Genomic DNA, 21,433 nt, shown 5'->3' with positions numbered 1-21,433 from the left:
TGGGTGGCGCAGTGGTTAGCACCGCTGCCTCACCACGTTCAATCCCGATCCCAGGTCACGTCATAGAAATCATAGAATTTACAGCGCAGAAGGAGGCCATTCGGCCCATCGAGTCTGCACCGTCCCTTGGAAAGAGCAACCTACTTAAGCCCACACCTCCACCCCATGTGGAGTTTGCACATTCTCCCAGTGTCTGTGTGGGTCTTACCCCTGCAACCCAAAGATATGCAGGGTAGGTGGATTGGCCACACTAAATTGCCCCTTAATTGGAAAAATTTATTCATAAAAAAAGAGAAATTAAATGGTTTTCAGTCGACTTGATATTAAGTATTTAGAAAATGCATAGCAATGTAAATATGCTGCAGGCTACTTTTATTATTGATTTAGCTCTCTGCATTCGAACCTCCAGAATTTCTTTCCTTCCTCCCACCAAAAGCAAAATCCTATTTTAATTTTTTAATTTGGGTCTCAGCACAATCTGGTTCTTTGCTGATTTTCTCTCCAACCTTGCCCTATCGAAGTCGAAAATAGTTATGTATGATAATTACCTTTTGGATGGGGAATGGACAGTAGTGTTCAAATCCTTCTCTGCCACAGTCTTCATCCTACAACCCCCCAAACCACCACCACCACATCTCTGCTCCTCCAATTCTGACCTCCTGGGCACCCTTGATTTCCTCAGCACTACCGTTCACCACTGTGCTTTAAGTTGCTTAGGTCCTAGGCTGTGGGATGCCTTCCTTAGAACTCTCCGCATCTCTCCGACCCCCTCCTCTAAGTTTCTCCGTAAAACCTACTTTGTCCAAGCTTTTGACTCTGTCAGATTTTACCCAACGGTGCTCCTTGGATGCATTGCTAAATTAAACACACACTGGTCATGATTGGGGTTGGGGAGGAGGCATGGAACGTTTACCCAGGCTGTGACATTCTGTTCTAATTTTCTAGAGTTATGTCATTTTCTGAAATAGTTGTAAAATTGGCCAGTTCTCATTCCTGTGTACAAGCCACTCCCCATGATGTGCCTGCCTGGCAAATTGAATTTCAATATTCCACCGAGAGTCACTTGGGCACGCTAAGGCTTTGTTAGCCTTCACACAGTAGCAGTGACTTTGACCAGAGTAACATCATGGGTCAGGTGATGCTCAAGATCTAGAATGGGTTCAGCAGGAATGGGCTACATTTTCACTGACTTCAGGATGCTACACAAGTTAAATTGATGGGGTTAGATGAAGTAAAGAAAGAAAAAATTGCCTTTATATAGCAGCATTCACCACCTCTTGTCCCAAAGCACTGTTATAGCCAACGGTGCACTGTCTGAAGTCTGGTCATTGTTGTAACGTAACAGCCAATTCATGCAGAGCAAGATCCAACAACAGCACTCCCTCAGTGATGCACTGCAGCGTCAGCTTAAATCTTTGTACTCTAGCCTCTGAATTGGAACTTGAACCCATCTACTGACTGAAACAACTGGTAGCATCACAGCTGGTTCAGGAGGATGGGAGGTAATTGGTGTGAAGCTTAAAATCAGAATAGGCCAGTCGACCAAATAGCACATTTCTGTTGTTTATATGCATACGCAAAGACGGGTATTCTCCAGAATCTTTCACTTATTTCCACAAATGGAGAATTTGGTGTGAAGGACTTTTGGGTTCTTTTCAGCTGGTGGGGTGGTTTAGCACACTGGGCTAAATCGCTGGCTTATAAAGCAGACCAAGGCAGGCCAGCAGCACGGTTCAATTCCCGTACCAGCCTCCCCGAACAGGCGCCGGAATGTGGCGACTAAGGGCTTTTCACAGTAACTTCATTTGAAGCCGACTTGTGACGATAAGCAATTTTCATTCTTTCATTCAGCACTTTTTCTGTCAGTGACTTGTCCCTTGCCCTAACCAGAGGACATATGGACTTTTTAATTTAAAAAAAAACACTGGTCTGAAAGAGCAATGAATCATCATTGTGCTGAATCAGAAAAAAAAAATTGTGGCAAAACAGACTCATCATTGTTCTTTACTGGCCAATTTTTCTTTTCCTAATTGTTGATTGCAATGATGGTATGGGAATTGCAGCTCAGGAATACCAGACTTCAGCTTTCTCTAAACAATGTAGAGATATGATTAACAATTGAATATTCCTATGTAATGGTTGCCTATACTGTGGAAGTCCAGAATGGAGCATAAATGGTCTGCTTCATGCGCTAACAAGGTATAGAGAAAACCAGTCTGACCAGTGCAGCAGTGTGACAAATCTTCCTTGTCTGTAGAAAACTATTGAGGCATTATTGAGAGGTTACAGTACCAGCATGTAATCCTCTGAATTGTGGATACATCTCACCTTCCCGGCTTTACAGTATGTAAAGCAGTATCTTACTTACAGATTTTCTGGTTGCACCAGGCAGATAAATTCATCCTGCTATAGACCTTTACAATGTTTAGTGACCAGGTCTCGGGCAGGCCAGGTCTCAGGCATGTGGTGATTCATGTGAATAGAATATTTTTTAAAAGCCCTCTCCCCAAAGTGAAAGTTTGCCTCTTAACTGAGACTCTTTTGTACCTATATTTATGATGAAAGTCAAACAGCAAATATATCATAAGCTTTTTGTGGTGAAAGAAACGGATGGTTGAAGCCACGGAACTTTATTTTTAAAGCTATGGAATTTTATTTTTAAACAAGACAATTGCGATAAGTGTACTGTCTGGTAAGTAATGCTTCACAACTTCCTGTTGTACTCCAATCTATTCAAAGCATCTGCTGTGCTTCCAGAAAGATGAGAAATCTTGCAGGAAGGATCATCTTGCATTTAGGAACCCAATTAGCAAGCCATCTAATACTAAAAGTATACACGTAGCACTTCTATAATGGTGACTATACCCTGCTCAAAATCCAGAATTATAGATCCAAGTATTTGAAAAAACTTAAGACACAATGCCTGCTACAGTTCACGCTATCAGGAGGCAACTAGATTTGTAAGAAGACATGAGGCTACATTTGTTTCCTGTCTTGGAGCTTCTAGTTCAGCTCCTCCGTTTTGCTCAGCTCCATGACTGCTTTTGCCAGTTGCCTATTTTCCAATCTCAATTTTATTTGTTCTCTGGACTCTGATCCCACATTTCCTCAGACGTTTCTGGATTTCTACCAGCCATGAGCATTCCCACGTTGACCGTTAAATTCAGCAGCACTGTCTGGCAGTGAAGCCTTGAAGCTTTGAGCAGCTTTGTTGCACCCGTAGATTTACTTGCGCTTTAAATATTTCTGTAGCAATTTGGTGCAGTTCAACAGCAAGTCATAGTACAGTGGAGGCTTATTATCATTCTTTGGCTGTGCAATTACTGAGTATCATAACTTGGTCATAGCATACTACAATCCCCTCTGTTTAACCCTGCCTGCCTTTTGAGTTGAAACTTGTATTCCTTTGTCTGGATGTTGGAGCTTTGCACCGTTTTATGAACTACACTGACGGCACTAAAATGGTGAAACATGTCCATTTAATAAATCTACGTCTAGCTCCGTGGTTGGTCAAAGCACTTTCAGTGAGCTGTACTGCACTATGTTTTGGGTCAGTTTCTATATGCTCATCTTTCACAGCACCTAGAGTTTTGTAAGTTTAGTTCTGAAACAGGTCAGTTCCAGACTGTTTACCTTTTCTGAATCGGTGTCCAGGTTCTGAATTATTAGGGGTCAACCGTGGCAGCACTCCAGAGACTTGAGCACAGAATCTAGCTTGTCACTTCAGTACTCTACTTGGAGAAAGTGCTATTATGTTTATCTTTATTGTCACAAGTAGGCTTACATTAACACTGCAATGAAGTTACAGTGAAAATCCCCTAGTTGCCACATTACGGCTCATGTTCGGGTACACTGAGGGAGAATTCAGAATGTCCAAATTACCTAACAGCACGTCTTTCGGAACTTTGTGGGAGGAAACTGGCGCACCCGGAGGAAACCCACGGTGACACAGGGAGAACGTGCAAACCCCGCATACAGTGACCCAAGCCGGGAATCAAACCTAGGGTCCTGGTGCTGGGAAGCAACAGTGCTAACCACAGTGCTACTTTACACTGAGAGAGGTACTTTCTTTCACATGAGACATTGAACCAAGGCTCTACCTGCCCTCCCATCACAATATTTAGTGCTGTCCACTACTTATTCCTCAATTAACGTTACCCAAAGAGTCATTATCACATTACTCTGCGGGATCTTGCTCTGCACTAATTGGCTGCCACGTTTCTGATGTAGCATCAGTGATACTTAGAAGAACTATTTTATTCGTGAGAGGTGTGTGAAAGCAAGCCATTCTTGGGTGTTTAGCAGTAAAGTTTACCCATTTACAAATTATTGAACCGTAATCATTAAAACATCTATAAAACTCCCCTCATCCGTTTTTCGTGCTCATGCCACATGAGTTAAGATACCATTTGCAGTTTGTTGCAAGTTTTACAGGCACCTAATGCCCTGAACTCCAGCAAACAAAACTTTGCTTTCACTCTGCCACATTTTGCAGTGGTGGGCAACTGAAATTGAAGTAACTGGAGGCCAAAAAAAACTTGGTACTGTACTGACTTCCCGTCTACCTCCAACACCAGTGCTGCTGCCCAAACTGGGGTTGGAAGCTGCATCCTGGTGCTGCGGTATCATGATTATAAAGCTGGCAGAATAAAAAGGAGCTTTATAAATGGTGTCAGTACAACCTGCATGTGTAGTTGTTAGCACACTATTTTAAGCTTTGTGGGGAGATGAGCCAGAGCATCAGTAAGAGCTCGGAAACCTGATGCAATGAGGGCACATGTTGGAGACCACGTATTTTTCACACACCCTTCCCCTGGAATAATCCACTGGTAGGGTGCAGAACAAGTTTCAAAAGCCGCTGTGTCCTGCAAGTGAGGTGAAAGAGAGCTACCAAAGCACAGTGGGTGTATGTGATTGCAAGGATTAATCAGCAAGGAGTGGCAGCAATAATGACTCACAACGCACTCCAGAGATTAATGAATCACTCTGGCCTAAACAGATGGCTGGACAGGTGTGATAATGCTGCTATTGGAGAGTCTGTCTTGGGTTGTTGCCACCTGTGTTCTGCTGAGACTTACTGGCTCACAAGAGCTGAGTCATCATCTGCCACACAACAAGAGTCTGTCCTCTTAGTGTTCTGTTCAATTGCAGAATGACTATTAAACAGTTGCTGTGATTTCTGCTGATGGTCGATTGCAAAATTTTCTTTTCAGTTGGGCAATGTGTAGAAAGCAGGAAGAAGATGGGTAATGAGGCAGATTATTACTTTTTAATTTAAAGTGGGAAATGCTGGAAATACTCAGCAGGTCAGGCAGCATTGGTGGAGAGCGAGAAACAGTTGGCATATGGGGGTGCAAGCATGGAATTACGCTCCAGCAGTGGGCGTGCTATTGTGACTGCACCATCCTGCCCTCTCGACCATTTTACCAGAGGCAGGGTGGGGGGAGTGTGGTGGGTAGAGAATTAAGGCCATTTAAAGGCCTGGCTGGAATTTCCCCTCCACAATCCTGGCCAGCAACCAAGGAGATTTTTTATTAAAGATTTGAAAACATTGGAGAGAGGACACCTCAAATGGAGAAGCCCTCTCTCGTTCTCACCTGAAAAGGCAAACTGCTTCTTACCGCTGGAGAGCCTCCTATTGTGCTCCAACTTCAAGGCCATGCCTAATTAGACGTCACATCTGCCATCTGACCGCTAATTGGTACGATCAGGGTACATTACTTGCAGGTGGTTTTCCCCTCCGCTGCAGGAACTTCTGACCTCTTTTGACCCTGACCTCAGGGTTTTGAAGCCCATGAGGAGAATACAGCTCAAATTGGTGTTTCAGGCCTGCTTTATGTATTATCATTTTAAAAAGTTGGTTCAAATCTCAAAGTAGTCCTTGCAGTTGAGGTAATTTTAAGAGCTGAGCTTGTTTTGGTACATACAACTCTACATAGTTTTGATGCTGTGATGTTTTTAATATAATAGATGAAGTAGTTGGTGATAGACTAAAATTGTGTAATTTGTAAGATTCAATAAACTTTTGCAGTTAAGTTTATGAAACTGTTCGGGCAAACATAAACACAGGAATTGATTCTTCTATGATATCCGTGTATTTTATTATATTTTGTACTGGTGTACACTGTAATAGGACCAGCCTCTAAAGTGAGTGGCCAGGTAGTAGGAAAAACCATGGATTATTTAAAACTCTTCAATTGTTACAACTGTAGAACAATGTTTAAAGTTTGTGTTTATCACTTGAAAATTGGCCATTGTATTAAGGCACAGACTTATTAATGTGTGACAGTTTAACAGCCTCAAGTGTTGACATTTTAATCTTGAAGCTTCAATTTGATCTGATTGGAGGGAGGGGGATGGTTGAGTTGGTTCATTGTCCTTAAGCCTGGTGTTGGGATACTTGTATCATGAGATTTTTTTTCTCTGTCATGACAAAAGTTTGAACTAAGTTTTTAAAGGAGCACTCAAATGCTGATTGCCACTGTTTGTACACCCACTCAATTGTCAGCTTGTTGACTGGGCGAAAAGCATCTTGACCTGTTTCACATGGAACCACATAACAGTCTCCTTAAGTGGTTTGAATATCTACTTGAAAGGGCAGTAATGAGTCAGTAACTGAGCATTGCTCCACACATTTCTTCCCATTAAATCATCAATGAGGGGGAGGGGGAATTTTGTAGGCTTTGGAGAAATTCTTGTAAGTGGTGTATGCTGAATAGAAATGCTTGAGGATTGTTCAAGAGTCACATGCTTGTTGGGCTGTCCTCATAATTGTGGTCACTTGCAAGATCTTTTTTCCTTCTCGCTAACCTGCATGTTTTTTCAGTGAATTGCACTGGCTCCCCTCCCCCATTCAGTCAAAGCCATCCCTGTCAAAGACCAAAAACCAACAATGTTTTTAAAGTTTTATTATTTCGTAGGATATGGGTGTCACTGGCTAGGCCAACATTTATTGCCCATCCCTAAATGCTCTAGAGAAGGTTGTGTTGAGCCACTGCCTTGAACCGCTGCAGTCCATACTGTGTATGTACATCCACAATGCTGTCCGGGATGGAGTTCCAAGAATTTGACCCAGCAACAGTAGGAAGTGATGTAGTTCCAGGTCAGGATTGTGTGTGGTTTGAAGGGGATCTTGCATCTGCTGCCTTTTGTCTTTCTAGGTGGTAGAGGTCGTGGGTGTTTGAAGGTGCTGTCGAAGAAGCTTTGGTGTCGTCCTGAGCAGGGGATTGATCCCGAGGGTGCAGGATGCCGAGTATTCGGCCATAGCGATTTCAGACCATGCTCCGCACTGGGTTGATCTGGAGATGGGGGAGGCGCGGGACCAGCGCCCGCTCTGGCGCCTGGATGTGGGGATGCTGGCTGATGAGGAGGTGTGTAGGAGGGTCCGGAGAAGTATTGAGGGGTATCTTGATACCAATGACATGGGGGAGGTCCGGGTGGGGATGGTCTGGGAGGCTCTGAAAGCAGTGATCCGGGGGGAGGTGATCTCCATCCAAGCCCATAGGGAAAGAAGAGAGAGGAAGGAGAGGGAGAGACTGGTGGGGGAGCTCCTGGATGTGGACAGGAGATACGCGGAGGCACCGGAGGAGGGGTTGCTGGGGGAACGGCTTAGTTTGCAGGCCAAATTTGACTTGTTGACCACCAGAAAGGCGGAGACACAGTGGAGGATGGTGCAGGGCGCGGTATATGAATATGGGGAGAAGGCGAGCAGGATGTTGGCGCATCAGCTCTGTAGACGAGATGCTGCTAGGGAAATTGGTGGAGTGACGGATGGGGGTGGGAATGTAGTGCAGAAGGGGACAGAAGTAAATGTGGTCTTTAGGGACTTCTACGAGGAACTGTACCGGTCGGAACCTCCGATGCGGAGAGGGGGGATGGAGAGCTTCATGAACAGGCTATGGTTCCCAAGGGTTCAAGAGGAGCTGGTAGAGGGGCTGGGGGCGCCGATAGAGTTGGAGGAGCTAGTCAGGGGGATTGGAAAAATGCAGTCAGGTAAGGCCCCGGGGCCGGACGGGTTCCCGGTGGAATTTTATAAAACGTATGCGGATCTGGTGGGCCCCCTGTTGGTGCGAGCCTTCAATGAGGCATGGGAGGGGGGGGGGGGCTTTGCCCCTGACGATGTCGCGGGCACTGATCTCTCTGATCCTAAAGCGGGGTAAGGACCCCTTGCAGTGTGGATCATACAGGCCTATCTCGCTCCTCAATGTTGATGCCAAGTTGCTGGCGAAGATCCTGGCCACCAGGATAGAGGATTGTGTGCCAGGGGTGATACACGAAGATCAGACAGGATTTGTCAAGGGACGGCAGCTCAACACGAATGTACGGAGACTGCTAAACGTTATCATGATGCCGGCAGTGGAGGGGGAGGCGGAGATAGTGGTGGCGCTGGACGCAGAGAAAGCTTTTGATAGAGTTGAGTGGGGGTACCTGTGGGAGGTGCTGGAGCAGTTCGGATTTGGGGAGGGATTCATCAAATGAGCGAGGCTGCTCTACGCGGCTCCGATGGCGTGTGTAGTTACCAATGGAAGGAGATCGGAGTACTTTAGGCTCTACCGTGGGACCAGGCAGGGGTGCCCCCTGTCCCCCTTGCTCTTTGCACTGGCGATTGAACCTCTGGCTATGGCGTTGAGGGAGTCAGGGAGATGAAGGGGTCTGGTGCGGGATGGGGTGAACATCGGGTATCGCTGTATGCGGACAACCTGTTGTTGTATGTGGCGGACCCAGAAGGGGGAATGCCAGGGGTGATGGAGCTGTTCGCGGAATTTGGGGGCTTCTCGGGCTATAAGTTAAATTTAGGTAAGAGCGAGGTATTTGTAGTACACCCGGGAGATCAGGAGGAGGGAATTGGGAGGCTCCCGTTTAAGAGGGCAGTGAAGAGTTTCAGATATCTGGGGGTGCAGGTGGCCAGGAGTTGGGGGACTCTCCATAAGCTTAATTTTACCAGGTTGGTGGAACAGATGGAGGAGGAATTTAAAAGGTGGGACATGGTGCCGCTATCGCTGGCGGGTAGAGTGCAGTCCGTCAAAATGACGGTTCTCCCGAGGATCTTGTTCCTCTTCCAGTGTTTGCCCATCTTTATCCCTAGGGCCTTTTTTAGAAGGGTGACCAGCAGCATCATGAGCTTTGTTTAGGCGCATGGGACCCTGAGGGTGAAGAGGGTCGTCTTGGAGCGGGGTAGGGATGGGGGGGGGGGGGGGAGCTGGCGTTACCCAATCTCTCGGGGTACTACTGGGCAGCCAATGTGTCAATGGTGCGCAAGTGGGTGATGGAGGGGGAGGGGGCAGCATGGAAACGGATGGAGAGGGCGTCCTGTGGAGATACAAGCTTGGGGGCCTTGTAATGGCGCCGTGGCTGCTCCCTCCTCCGAGGTATACCACGAGTCTGGTAGTGGCGGCTACCCTCAAGATTTGGGGGCAGTGGAGGCGACATAGGGGAGAAGTGGGGGGCTCGATGGAGGCTCCGTTAAGGGGGAACCATCGGTTCGTCCCGGGGAACATTGATGGGGGATTTCAGGGTTGGCACAGAGCGGGCATCAGACAGCTGAGGGACCTGTTTATTGATGGGAGGTTTGCGAGCCTGGGGGAGTTGGAGGAGAAATTTGGGCTCCCCCCGGGAAACGTGTTCAGGTATCTGCAGGTAAAGGCATTTGCTAGACGGCAGGTGGAGGGATTCCCTTCGCTTCCCGCGAGGGGGGTGATTGACGGGGTGCTTTCGGGGGTCTGGGTCGGAGAGGGGAAGATATCTGATGTCTACAAGGTATGCAGGAGGTGGAGGAGGTGTCAGTAGAGGAGCTGAAAGCTAAGTGGGAGGGGGAACTGGGGGAACAGATCGAAGACGGGACATGGGCTGATGCCCTGGAAAGGGTTAATTCTTCCTCCTCGTGTGCGCGGCTTAGCCTCATCCAATTCAAGGTGCTGCACCAGGCCCACATGACTGGGACGAGGATGAGTAGGTTCTTTGGGAGTGAAGACAGGTGTGTCAGGTGCTCGGGGAGTCCAGCGAAACATGCCCATATGTTCTGGGCATGCCCGGCACTGGAGGAGTTCTGGAAGGGGGTGGCGAGGACGGTGTCAAGGGTGGTGGGATCCAGGGTTAAGCCGGGATGGGGACTCTCGATTTTTGGGGTTGGGGTGGAGCCGGGAGTGCAGGAGGCGAAAGAGACCAGTGTTCTGGCCTTTGCGTCCCTAGTAGCCCGGCGAAGGATTTTGCCACAATGGAAGGATGCGAGGCCCCCAAGCGTGGAGACCTAGATCAATGACATGGTGGGTTTTATTGAGCTAGAGAAGGTCAAATTCACCCTGAGAGGATCGGTACAAGTGTTCTTTAGGCGGTGGCAACCTTTCCTCGACTTTCTGGCTCAACGATAGGGTTCTGGGACTGTAGCAGCAGCAACCCGGGGGGGGAAGGGGGGGACGATGACTATGTTTGTTTACTTAATCTTAATTTATTTTTAAGTTCTTTTGTTGGGGGTGGGGGGGATATGATACATGCGTTGAGGCGGTCTGGGGGGTGTTACAGTTGTTATGGGTTAGTTTGTTGCATTTCATTGTTTGTTGTTATATTTTATATTTTCTGTAAAAAATTCCAATAAAAATTATTTAAAAAAAAAAAAGAAGCTTTGGTGAGTTGCTGTGGTGCATCTTATGGATAACACTCACCGCTGCCACAGCGAAGGGAGTGAATGTTTAAGGTGCTGGATGGGGTGCCAATCAAATGGACTACTTTGACCTGGCTGGTGTTGAGCTTCTTGAGCATTTCTGGATCTGCACTCATCCAGGAAAATGGAAAGTATTCTGTCATACTCCTGACTTGTGCCTTGTAGCTTCTATGACAGACTTTGGGGAGTAAGGAGATGAATTATGTGCCATAGATTTCTCAGCTATTGAGCACCAATGAGATGGACTCTCTCTTGGAGATGGCCATTGCCCAGTAAGTGTGTGGCACAAATCTTACTTTCCACTTGTCAGCCCAAGCCTGAATGTTGGACAGGTCTTGCTGCATATAGGCATGGGCTGCTTCAGTATCTTAAAGGTTGCAAGTGGTGCTGAACATTGTACAATCATCACTGAACTCCTCCAGTTCTTCAGTTGTTTCATCAATGACCTTCCTTCCACCTTGTGATGGAAGGAAGGTCATTGATGAAACAACTGACGATGGTTGGGCCTAGGACGCTTCCCTGAGGAACTCCTGCAGTGATATCCTTCGACTGAGATGGTTGTGATGATGATGATTGTAGCAGTTAATAAAAATGTAGCTCCACTCTGCTTTTAATATTTCATATTCCTTTTAAAATATGTAAAGCCTTCAGTTCCACACTCCACCAATCTTCTGCGCAAAGCAATTTCTACTAACCTCTATCCTCACTGTTGATGAGAATTTTCAAATTGATGACCACTCGGCACTCCTTCCAACTAGAAGAAGTAGTCATTCGCTTAATTTCTCCAAGAATGGAAAATAGACGCGCAGGACACTGTGCAACTCAGGAGAAAGGTTGATTAATAGTTACAAGAATGAGTTGCAGTAAAAGCAATTTAACATTCAGGAATCAGCCAAATGAGTTGTGTGCTTACCTTCCAAATGGTGGAGGAAGACCATGCACCATGAGGAAGAAGGCGTTAGGTGACTAACAGCAGGTACATGATGTGGAGCTCTCGGCAGCAGTAAGATCACTTTTTTGGCACTGCAGTTTGCAATAATGCAGCTATTAACAGTGTGGTGAGATAAATGCCCTATGAATCCCTAAATTCATGCAATACATCTTGGATTATTGGCTTAATCAATCATTCTAATTTTTTGTCATAATCTTTATTGTCACAAGTCGGCTTACATTAACATTGCAATGAAGTTACTGTGAAAATCCCCTAGGCGCCACACTCCAGTTTGGGTACACTGAGGGAGAGCGAATTCAATGTCCAATGCACCCGGAGGAAACCCACGCAGAAACGGAGAGAACGTGCGGACTCCACACAGACTGACCCAAGCCGGGAATCGAACCTGGGAGCCTGGTGCTGTGAAACAACAGTGCTACCCACTGTGCTACCATGCCGCCCGTATTCCAATTAAATACAATATGACCCACAGAAACCAAATGTTAGACTGTAAATGCAGGTATTGCCATAGCTGTTCCCATTATTACAAACCTCTATCTGCTTATGATTTATTGCATCCAATGTCATTCCAGTTTTAATTCAAGAATCTAATAGCTTCAAGTGGATTGGCAACTCCTTCGCTATGTCATAATATAGCTTTTGGATTAATGATTAGCTTTACCTTAGTTTATTTAGCTTTCCTTTTGAACATTTTTGTAGCTTTTCTTTTGTTGGATTAATTTGGTTTGGGAAAAAAATCCTTTTTTTGTAAATTTGAAGAGGGGGGTCATACTTTGGAGCAATATTTCTCGCATTGTTTAATCGTATTTAGCAAATCGGAATATTGTACTCACCGAACAGTTTGAATCACAATGGGACGCGGTGCACTAAAGAGGCAGTTTAATGTGCTGATTCATCTGCTGGAGAGATGGCTTTGTGCCGAGACTTGGCACGTACATCAAAGGCAGTGTGCTGGAAACTAGCGTTGGTATGAAATAACATTGGTAAATTGTGTTCTATTGATCTGCCTGCAACGTTAAATGTGTTTTTTAAAGGTCTTCCTACATGTCGCACTGATTGAATTGTTGGTTCTAACCAGTAGCAGTATGTTTCTTTGAAATTCCACACTTCCTGAAACTTGCAGGTCGTTTTGAATTGTCACAGGCACATGCGTAGTGGCATTATAATTGGGTGGCAGAGCAGCTGAAGCTCCTTCAATTAACACCTTGCCACCTCTTTGTTTCCAGGAACCAGTAGGTATATTCACCACTTTTTTATAACGTTCTTTGTGACATGGTTGTGAGCCTCCGTGATTTAGCTGTACGCCTCTTGACATCCTACTTGTTTGATGGTCGAGCACTCCGATCCAACACAACTGTGCTTTTGAAATTGTGAACTGTGAAATGGCAATTATTCAACATCAATTACTTTGCTACATCTTTAAAGTACATAGAGCAGTGGATTTGTACATTGTTCCCAACAATTCTCATCAATGCATCACCGCTTTCCGGGTTAATTTTCTTGTGCTTTAGTCGCACCTAAATGGCAGGCTGCTGGTTCAGTTGCCTGATGTTATGTCCTTATCTGTGTGTTGCCCTTTGCAGTATAAGAGATGGAGTCAGAAGGGAAGAATCATCTGAGGAGTCTCCATAAAATGCTCTTCCACGTCTTGTGGCAAATCTTGCATTATGGCCAATGCCAATCTCGAGTGCCTTATCACCAATGCAGCTATGGCTGACAGTACAGTGTATGTGACAGTATGGTTTTTCTAGTGGTAGCCACCAAGAAGTAAAAGTTGGGGGGGGGGTAGAGGTTGTGAATTGTTGACGGGTAAAAGGAAGTATTCCATGATGGCCTTGCTTTGTGATTTGAGCCAGTGACATAGAGGGGCTACGCAAGATGTCAAGTTTATGGGTCAGAGTTTATATGGGGGAAAAAGTAAAGTAATGAAAAATGAAATGAAAGTAGGGCAATGAACTCTGACGGGAATGAGCAAAGTGAGTTATGATGGAAATTGAAATAGCCATGGATGAGGAGCTGATCCATGCAGATACAGGGAAAGGAAGGGACTGAGAATATAGTGATGTGGACCTTGAGTAAATAATAGTCAGAGGATTTTAAAGAGGAGGCAAGTGGTCGTACACTGAGATTCTCAATGGAGGAAATGGTGCTAGAAGAATGTAATCACGGTGAGGTTTGGTGATGAGTGCCATGCTGCTACTCTGGTGGTGTTGGAAGATCTAGTCTGGCAGCGTGCTTTCAGTAAGAGGCGAGATACTATTACCCATGAACCATCAAGGCCATGATATCAATTCAGTTGCCGGCATTCCGCCCTTCTTTACACATACTGGAGAGATACATGAGGAGAGCTGTTGATACACTGGCATAATCCACATGGTTAACGGTGAGAGAAGTGAGCAGATGAACAGGCTTTTGCTAAGGTTGGTCCTAAATGGGAAGCTGGGCAGGAATGTCAGTGAGAGAGAAGTTTGAACTTGATCTTGAGATAATGATGAGTGCCTCAATGAGCCCATTGAAGGATGTCGAGAGGGGCAAAGAGGGAAACTGTGGGTTCGTTTAAGAGGGATTCCAACCTGAGATGGAGCAGGGGAAGAATAATAGAGGGTTGAAGTAGGAATTTGGGAGTTACACCGTTTGGGAGAGGGATAGTTTGATCACAAAAGATCAGCCATGATCTCATTGAATGGCGGAGCAGGCTCGAGGGGCCAGATGGCCTACTCCTGCTCCTAGTTCTTATGTTCTTAAGTTGACTGGGTGATGGGAAAAGGTGAAAACAGCTGAGAAGAGCAAAGAAAATTGCCAACAGGCAATAGATGTAATAGGCTGAGGTACTGAAAGGCCAGCAAATTTGTGTGCAGAATTGAGCAGGCCTTTTTGATGTCTAACAGATTTAATATAACGGTGTCATTTCTTTGCACTTGCACATACATTGAAAATACAGCATTTCTCTAAATAATAATGCACAGCAGGCTGTGGAATTACCATCTTGACATGAATTGGTAACGGTCGAAGTTCATGATGAATTTTAAAAAACTTTTCCTGTCTATGCTCTATCTGATCACTTTTTGACCTAATTCCTCAAATTCTCTCATCTGTACTTCATTTCAGCTGTAAACACCAGCAGGTATGCAGAGAGTTACCGAATCCAGACCTATGCAGAGTATGTTGAAAAGAAGCAGGAGGAGAAGCAAACCAAGCGGAAATGGACAGAAGAAAGCTGGCGAGAAGTGGAGAGGAAGAGGCTAAAGACGCAGTACGCTCCCCAGCCTTACCTTAGCCAGATGTTTGATTTCAGCAAGTGAGTGTTACCAAATACAAAGATTCCAGAGCAAATCAACAGTTGCCAATAAACAATGCAGTACTAGTAGTTTTAAAATCTTTGTATTGATTTTTCGTTAAGGAAAAGTGTTAATTGGAGTCGAGTTATAGAATATTTCTTATCTTGAAATTCATATTTCTGTTTTGTAATCTAAGGTGAAAGCTTTCTGTGAAAGCTCTAAAGTTTATACATTAATAAAATTACAACTGTGAATAGTTTAATTTCCCAATATATATTAAACGGCTATTTGGCGCAGCAGCCTATTTCAATTATTTTTGTGTTCTACATTTTGCACACGTTGGTAGGAGTTTTATTGAGCCGTTTCTGATTTTGGGAAGGAAAACCATTAAGGCAAAGAATGGGACAAAACAAAGTAAATGAACACGAGCCCTCTGACACACACACACATTCAATTTGGGACAAGTGTTTAAATAAAACTTTATTTGTCAACAATTTGAACCATTAACACGGTTGCATTTTCCTGATGGATTCCATTGAGAGAATTTATTGGGATATTTGGGACTTATGAAGTATATTGCTCATTGGACCTTTTGACCTCAGCAGGGACATCAAACGTAGAATATTTGACTAACCATTGGTTGTAAGCCTTGCATTGATCTTTCCATTGGAGTGTGTAATGAGTGGCCAGTCTGATATCGGCCAGAGAAAGTTGAATGTTTCGCCCATTCTTCTGTCTAATACATGAGTGTATACAGAGGAGAAATGGATTCCAAGTTGGTGCAGAAAACTAATTTTTCCTAATGCTGAGTGAACTGATCAAGTGACACTTGTGCAATATATTTGTACCACTCCCTGAATCTAAATATCTGTTCGTTTCCATCCTGAGCCTTCAAACTTGCCTCCTGTTTTCTTTCTCTCTTCCCCCAAGATTTCCGATTTAAACTTTCCGCTTGAATGTCCAATCCAAAGGTTGGGTACATCATTCTCACATTCTGGTTACCCAAATTCCCGACCAATTTTTTTCTCAAAATCTTGCTACACGTATTTGATCTTCGTTTCATTTTTCAGTTCTCAGCTCTTCCCAGCCCTGGTTGTCCATGTCAAGTTTTTAATTTGCTAAACTTGAAACAACTCTGCCTTCACTCACAATGTATCCACAATTGTCTATTGAACTGATCTTTATGATTTCCTAAGAGGGCTATATTATGAGGACTATGTTAAGAGGACAAGTTGCATAGACTTGTATTCCCTTTGGTGTATAAAATTCAGGGTTGATCTAAAGAAGTGTTTAAGCTGATTAACAAATTTGATCGATTCGATGGAGGAACGATTTCCTCCGGCAAGAGTCCAGAATAAGGGGACGTAACCTTAAAGTTAGAGCTGGACTCTTCTGGGGTGATGTTATGAAATAGTATTTCACAGAGGGCAGTTGAAATTTCTAACACTCTCCCTCTAAAAGCTGCTGAGGCCGGGGTCAGTTGAAAATTTCAAAATGGATGTTGGTAGATTTTCAAACAGAACCAGGGCCAATAGATGCCAAGATCCAGATCTGCCTCGATCTAAACAACTGACCTATTCATTTTGAGACACTTAAGTGTGTCTCTCTCCCCTCCTATGCACGTTTTTGACTGCTGTTTCATACCTTTTCTTGAGGAATACCCTGCAACAAATTGCACCGGAAAACCAGTTCTGCCCTGTTTTTTTTAAATATAAATTTAGAGTACCCAATAGTATATGTTTCAGAGTTCGGCAGCAGAGACTTTGACCATTTGTTTCATTGTGAATGCATCCCAGTTGCCTCTATGATATTCCACAAAGTTTTGTTTTAACATTTTCCAAATAAGGGGCACTTTAGTGTTGCCAATTCACCTAACAACATCTTTTTGGTTTGTGGGTACGAGAGACCCACGCAGACACGGGGAAAATGTACAAACTCCACAGGAAAAGTGAACCGGGGCTGGGATCTACCCTGAGTCCACGGCGCAGTGTGGCAGCAGTGCTAACCACTGCACCACCTGTGTTCTGCCCTGTTTAACATTATAGGTCAGCCAAGTAGAATTATATGTTGCTGATTTGAATCCTGTAACTATTCTCTCCATTTCATTGGAGTATGTGGTCTTTTAGCTGCGGTGAAACGTTTCATACCTTGCTCCGTTATTTTTTTTACCCAATGGATGGGTGAAGCAACAATTGTAAACACATTAGCTGGACTAAATTTGAAGGCCAGGGTATTTTAACTCCCTATACCTCACCTGGTCAGTTGTCCACCCTAAACGGGCTGAAACTAGCAGTAGGCCAGCAAGTAGGAAAGGAAGTTCGAAAAGCCAAAGACCACCAGCTGACACCAGAGGAAGGCTTACCGCAAGCAGGTAAAGTGCTGGAAGGGGGTTCAGAGAGGTTATTGCAGGAGAGGGTGAGTTCGGGGCAGGGGCAGACTTCAAGGTTACTATTGGGACCTACAGATTACTCCAGCTTTTCTTTTAAAGTATCCAATTCTTTTTTTTTATCCAATTAAGGGGCAATTTAGTGTGGCCAGTCCACCTACCATGCATCTTTTGGGTTGGGGTGAGACCCACACAGACACAGGGAGAATGTGCAAACTCCACACAGACAGTGACCTGGGGCCGGGATCGAACCCGGGTCCTCGGCGCTGTGAGGCAACACTGTCGAGCTTCTATTCCTTGTGGATTAAAACAATCTCCTTCTATTAAACTCTTCAAGGTGGTCAATAATTCCAAATAGATGGCAAATTTACAAACCAAAACAAGTGCATTTACATTGAAATGGCAGTGTGAACAAATATTGTGAGCATGCTAAAGTGTAAAATATATAACAATAGATGCAATGAGCAAAGCAATAATTAGTTTATACATTTCTGAAAGTCTTGGTGAGTTCTGGTTTCTGACTTGGCAGATTCTGTTACAAGAATCTTCTGGTTCACTTATCAGTGCAGCATATTTTAATACATTGTCTCCTGCTAGCAGTGAGAGATAAGTCTTTTATCTGATCAAATTTAGAAGGACTCCAAGTCTTGTTTCAAACTCCAGAATTTAACCTCTTAGTTGCCAAATATATATTTCTGTTAGCTGTCAGCTTGACTCTGTTGGTGGCCTGGTCAACTGTACTTAATTCTTCATAAAGGAAAATGGGTCAGAGAAACCGGCTAACAATTAAACCACTAAAAGTAGCCATCGAGTTTTTAAGTTATAAAATGCAGTTTGATCTTTAGATTAAATTACCGGTTTACATTTTGACATACATGCACAAAAGCTGCAGTTGTAACAAATGTCATAAATAGTTATTCATATGAGTTACTGGGGCATCTGTTAAACAACATGCCACTGGTGTCTAATTACTTTCCACGAAAGCAATTTGCTTTACAAGTAAAGCCATCCCTGGAGGCCAGAGGAGCGTTTCCATTAAACTAATTTGGATGCTGTTCTCCCAGAATTAAAACACTTGCAAGTTTCTGCTAAATTTGCCCTTCCCCATCCTAATTGGAATCAGTTAGCTGCGCATGAATGTATGATTGAGTACTTTAGGGAAAAAAATCAATAATATTGAAGGCAATGGGATTTTTCAGTTCGGTGCTCTACTGTACAGAGTGGAGGCGAGCAGAATAATTTAAATAAGGAATCTGACATAGTTGCTATCCTCTGAATCCTGAAAAAGAGTACTATCTAGGGGCATGTTACCAGTTTATTGACTTTTCTAACCTGTGGAAACCAAACGTTTTGATCTTTACACATCAAATGCTGCTGTGATGATGCGAATTATCCAGTCAGTTTATATATGACTCCAGCAGTACTGTGAAGTAATATAGGAATTGGTGCTTTAAGCTGCCTTGGAAGCTGATGAGAGGCACCAGAGCCAGAATGTCTTTGTGTCTCCTGTATTCGATGCTGCTTATGAATCAAGGGATTGATAGTTGGTACGTGTTTTTGTGGCATCAAATACAAGAAAGTTCAGGAGACCATTCCAACCTCCTGACACAATAGACAATCATTGTCTCGGAATATCCAAGGCAGCCAGGAGGTGAGCAGTACTTGTACTGGCAGTTGCTCAACAAATGTATGGAGTGCTGCATCATCCTCCTGCTCTTCCAAGTGTCTGACATTTCCTATGGAGATGATTTGGTCACAGTCACAAGATAAAGAATTCACCTGCTCCCATCTATAGAGACAGATTTTGAGCAGTTTGGTTTGCAATAGGGATGACTCCCACCTGCCAATATTAACAAAACCTCATCACGGGATTAGGGAATGTTGCACTGATTGCAGGAAAACGTATGATCTAATGGGCCCCTGTCGTGAATTAACTCAACAAATGAAGTGATTCCCAAATTGGCAATGTTTCAGTGCAAAAGATTGCCATGTGTTCGTTTAAGTCAAAGCAGTTAAGCCAGAACTTGAAATTACCCCTTAATTTCCTGGATCAAGAAGTTCACAAATTTTTAATTAGGTGTCCTTGTGTCCAACATCAGTGGCTAAAGCAAACTTAGCTCTCGGGATCATATTTCTTTGAGCACCAATTGGCCCTCGTATCCTGTATTGAAAATTTATTCCAGGCAAATGGAGTTGTTGGTGTCAACATTCAACAGTTTGGTTATTAAGAGGGTTCATCTAATCTCACAAAGTTTAGATCTTTTACTGGCCTAACATTTTGAGGCTTCTGCCTTTTACAACATTTTTTTTTTAAATGTATTTTGCTGAGAAGCTTTGACCACTTACTTGGGTGTGGCATTCAATCCAGCCTAACCACTGCTTTTCTTTTCAATGAGAATCACCCAACTCATTGAATTCATGTGGCACTTACAAAGTCAAACCTTTTATTTGGCACTAAACATCTATCTAAGATTTGAATCTTACACCAAATAAACTTATCACAACCCATTTTGAGTCTGATTTCTGATGTCCTTGACTGTTGTCCTTGTTTCTATTTTAATTTAGTGAGTGCTTATTTTATGAATACTTAAATAAGTTAATCTACATAGTGGTTTATTTAATTGAACTGTCAACTACAGATTCTTTTCAATAAACCACTGTTGGGATAATTTCAGCTGGCCTCACACTCTATGACTGTGCAATAATTCTTTCAGCAGAAACTGACTGAAGGAGATTTATACTTGAAAAACAAATGAGATTCAGTGCATCGCGTTAGAATTTCACTTGCGCACTGATCAATATTGCTGTATTGTGTAACATTTTTGTTACATTCCATTTTAGAACCAGTCCTATTGTGGAAAAGAGAAGCATGAGCCCTATCCAGGAAGAGACGGCATCTGATGAAATGGAAGAGGTTGAGGTTACAAGTAAAGATAGCGAGAGTGATTATTCGGCAAGCGACTGGATAGATAATTCGTCACTGGAAAGCAGAAAAATCAAGAAACCGCGGCAAAAAAAGGAGCAGGAAAAAACTGGTAAATGAATGTGCCACTTGAAAACATGGGAACCTTTCAGGTTCAGTGCGTTTAGGCAAAGGAAACATTAAGATGTAGCCATTGGTCGTTACAAAACTGCCATGCTGCTGTTTTCAACGGAAGGATAGTTCCATTCATGGGATTTTTCTGTCTGCTGATTATAAATAGATGATAAAATTCAGCCCAACATGTTTATTCATTTAACAGCTGCAAGTATTTAAAATGCCGCTGAAAAGAAAAAATAATAAGCAGATGATCAAGAATTGACTTCAGCCAGGGCAGCGCGGTGGCACAGTGGGTTAGCCCTGCTGCCTCACGACGTCAAGATCCCAGGTTCGATCCCAGCTCTGGGTTACTGTCCGTGTGGAATTTGCACATTCTCCCCGCGTTTGCATGGATTTAGCCCCCACGACCCAAAGATGTGCGGGTTAGGTGGTTTGGCCATGCCAAATTGCCCCTTAATTGGGAAAAAAATGAATTGGGTAGTCTAAAATTTAGCCTTTTGCTTTTTTTTAAAAAAAAATTTATTTTAATCTGCGGAATGGACACTAAACAAATCACTAAGCAGGATAGAAAACTTACAGATAGTTGAAGTTAGAAGAATATCTTGGCTTTATATCCTCAGAGTGTTCATCCCTGAATTGAAATAACCTAAAGGAAAAATCAATAGTCAAAAGGTCTTGGGCTTTGATTTCCCCATTATTTTGGATGCATTGTATTCCATGACATTGTCCTTCTCCATTGTCACATTGTTTGCTCGTGAGGAAGAGGTATATATTATACGTTTTCATATTTTGCATGATGGGGATGTATAAGTGACTTCAAAGGATATTTTTTACTGCTATACGTGTCCACTTATTCTGTTATACGTGGTCTGATACTTCCTGCTCTCTCTGCAGAGGATGTAGAGGCTAGCACATGGTTCTCGATTTTTACACCCCATTCCTTGACTCTGAAATTAATGGACACTGCTGTGGGCATTAACAGCACTGAGCTCAGGGCGGCAGTGTTTGGCACTGCTGCCTAAGGCACTGAGGACCCGGGTTCGATCCAGGGCCTGGGTCACTGCCTGTGTGAGGTTCGCATATTCTCCCCGTGTCTGTGTGGGTTTTACCCCCACAACCC

The 21,433-nt window shown here is 43.9% G+C and overlaps 1 protein-coding gene across 1 annotated transcript in view; it reads left to right on the top strand.

Annotated features, from left to right (window-relative positions):
• parn (poly(A)-specific ribonuclease (deadenylation nuclease)) overlaps positions 1-21,433 on the top strand; it is a 142,866-nt gene that overhangs the window by 111,756 nt on the left and 9,677 nt on the right. Inside the window, exons 18-19 of the mRNA XM_038820880.1 lie at positions 14,718-14,907; positions 20,115-20,308. Coding sequence (XP_038676808.1) covers positions 14,718-14,907; positions 20,115-20,308 — 384 coding nt within the window. The remainder of the gene's footprint in view (positions 1-14,717; positions 14,908-20,114; positions 20,309-21,433) is intronic.

Source organism: Scyliorhinus canicula, chromosome 15 (genome assembly GCF_902713615.1).
Source record: "Scyliorhinus canicula chromosome 15, sScyCan1.1, whole genome shotgun sequence".
NCBI lineage: Eukaryota > Metazoa > Chordata > Chondrichthyes > Carcharhiniformes > Scyliorhinidae > Scyliorhinus > Scyliorhinus canicula.
This window is presented reverse-complemented; position numbering and strand designations above follow the sequence as displayed.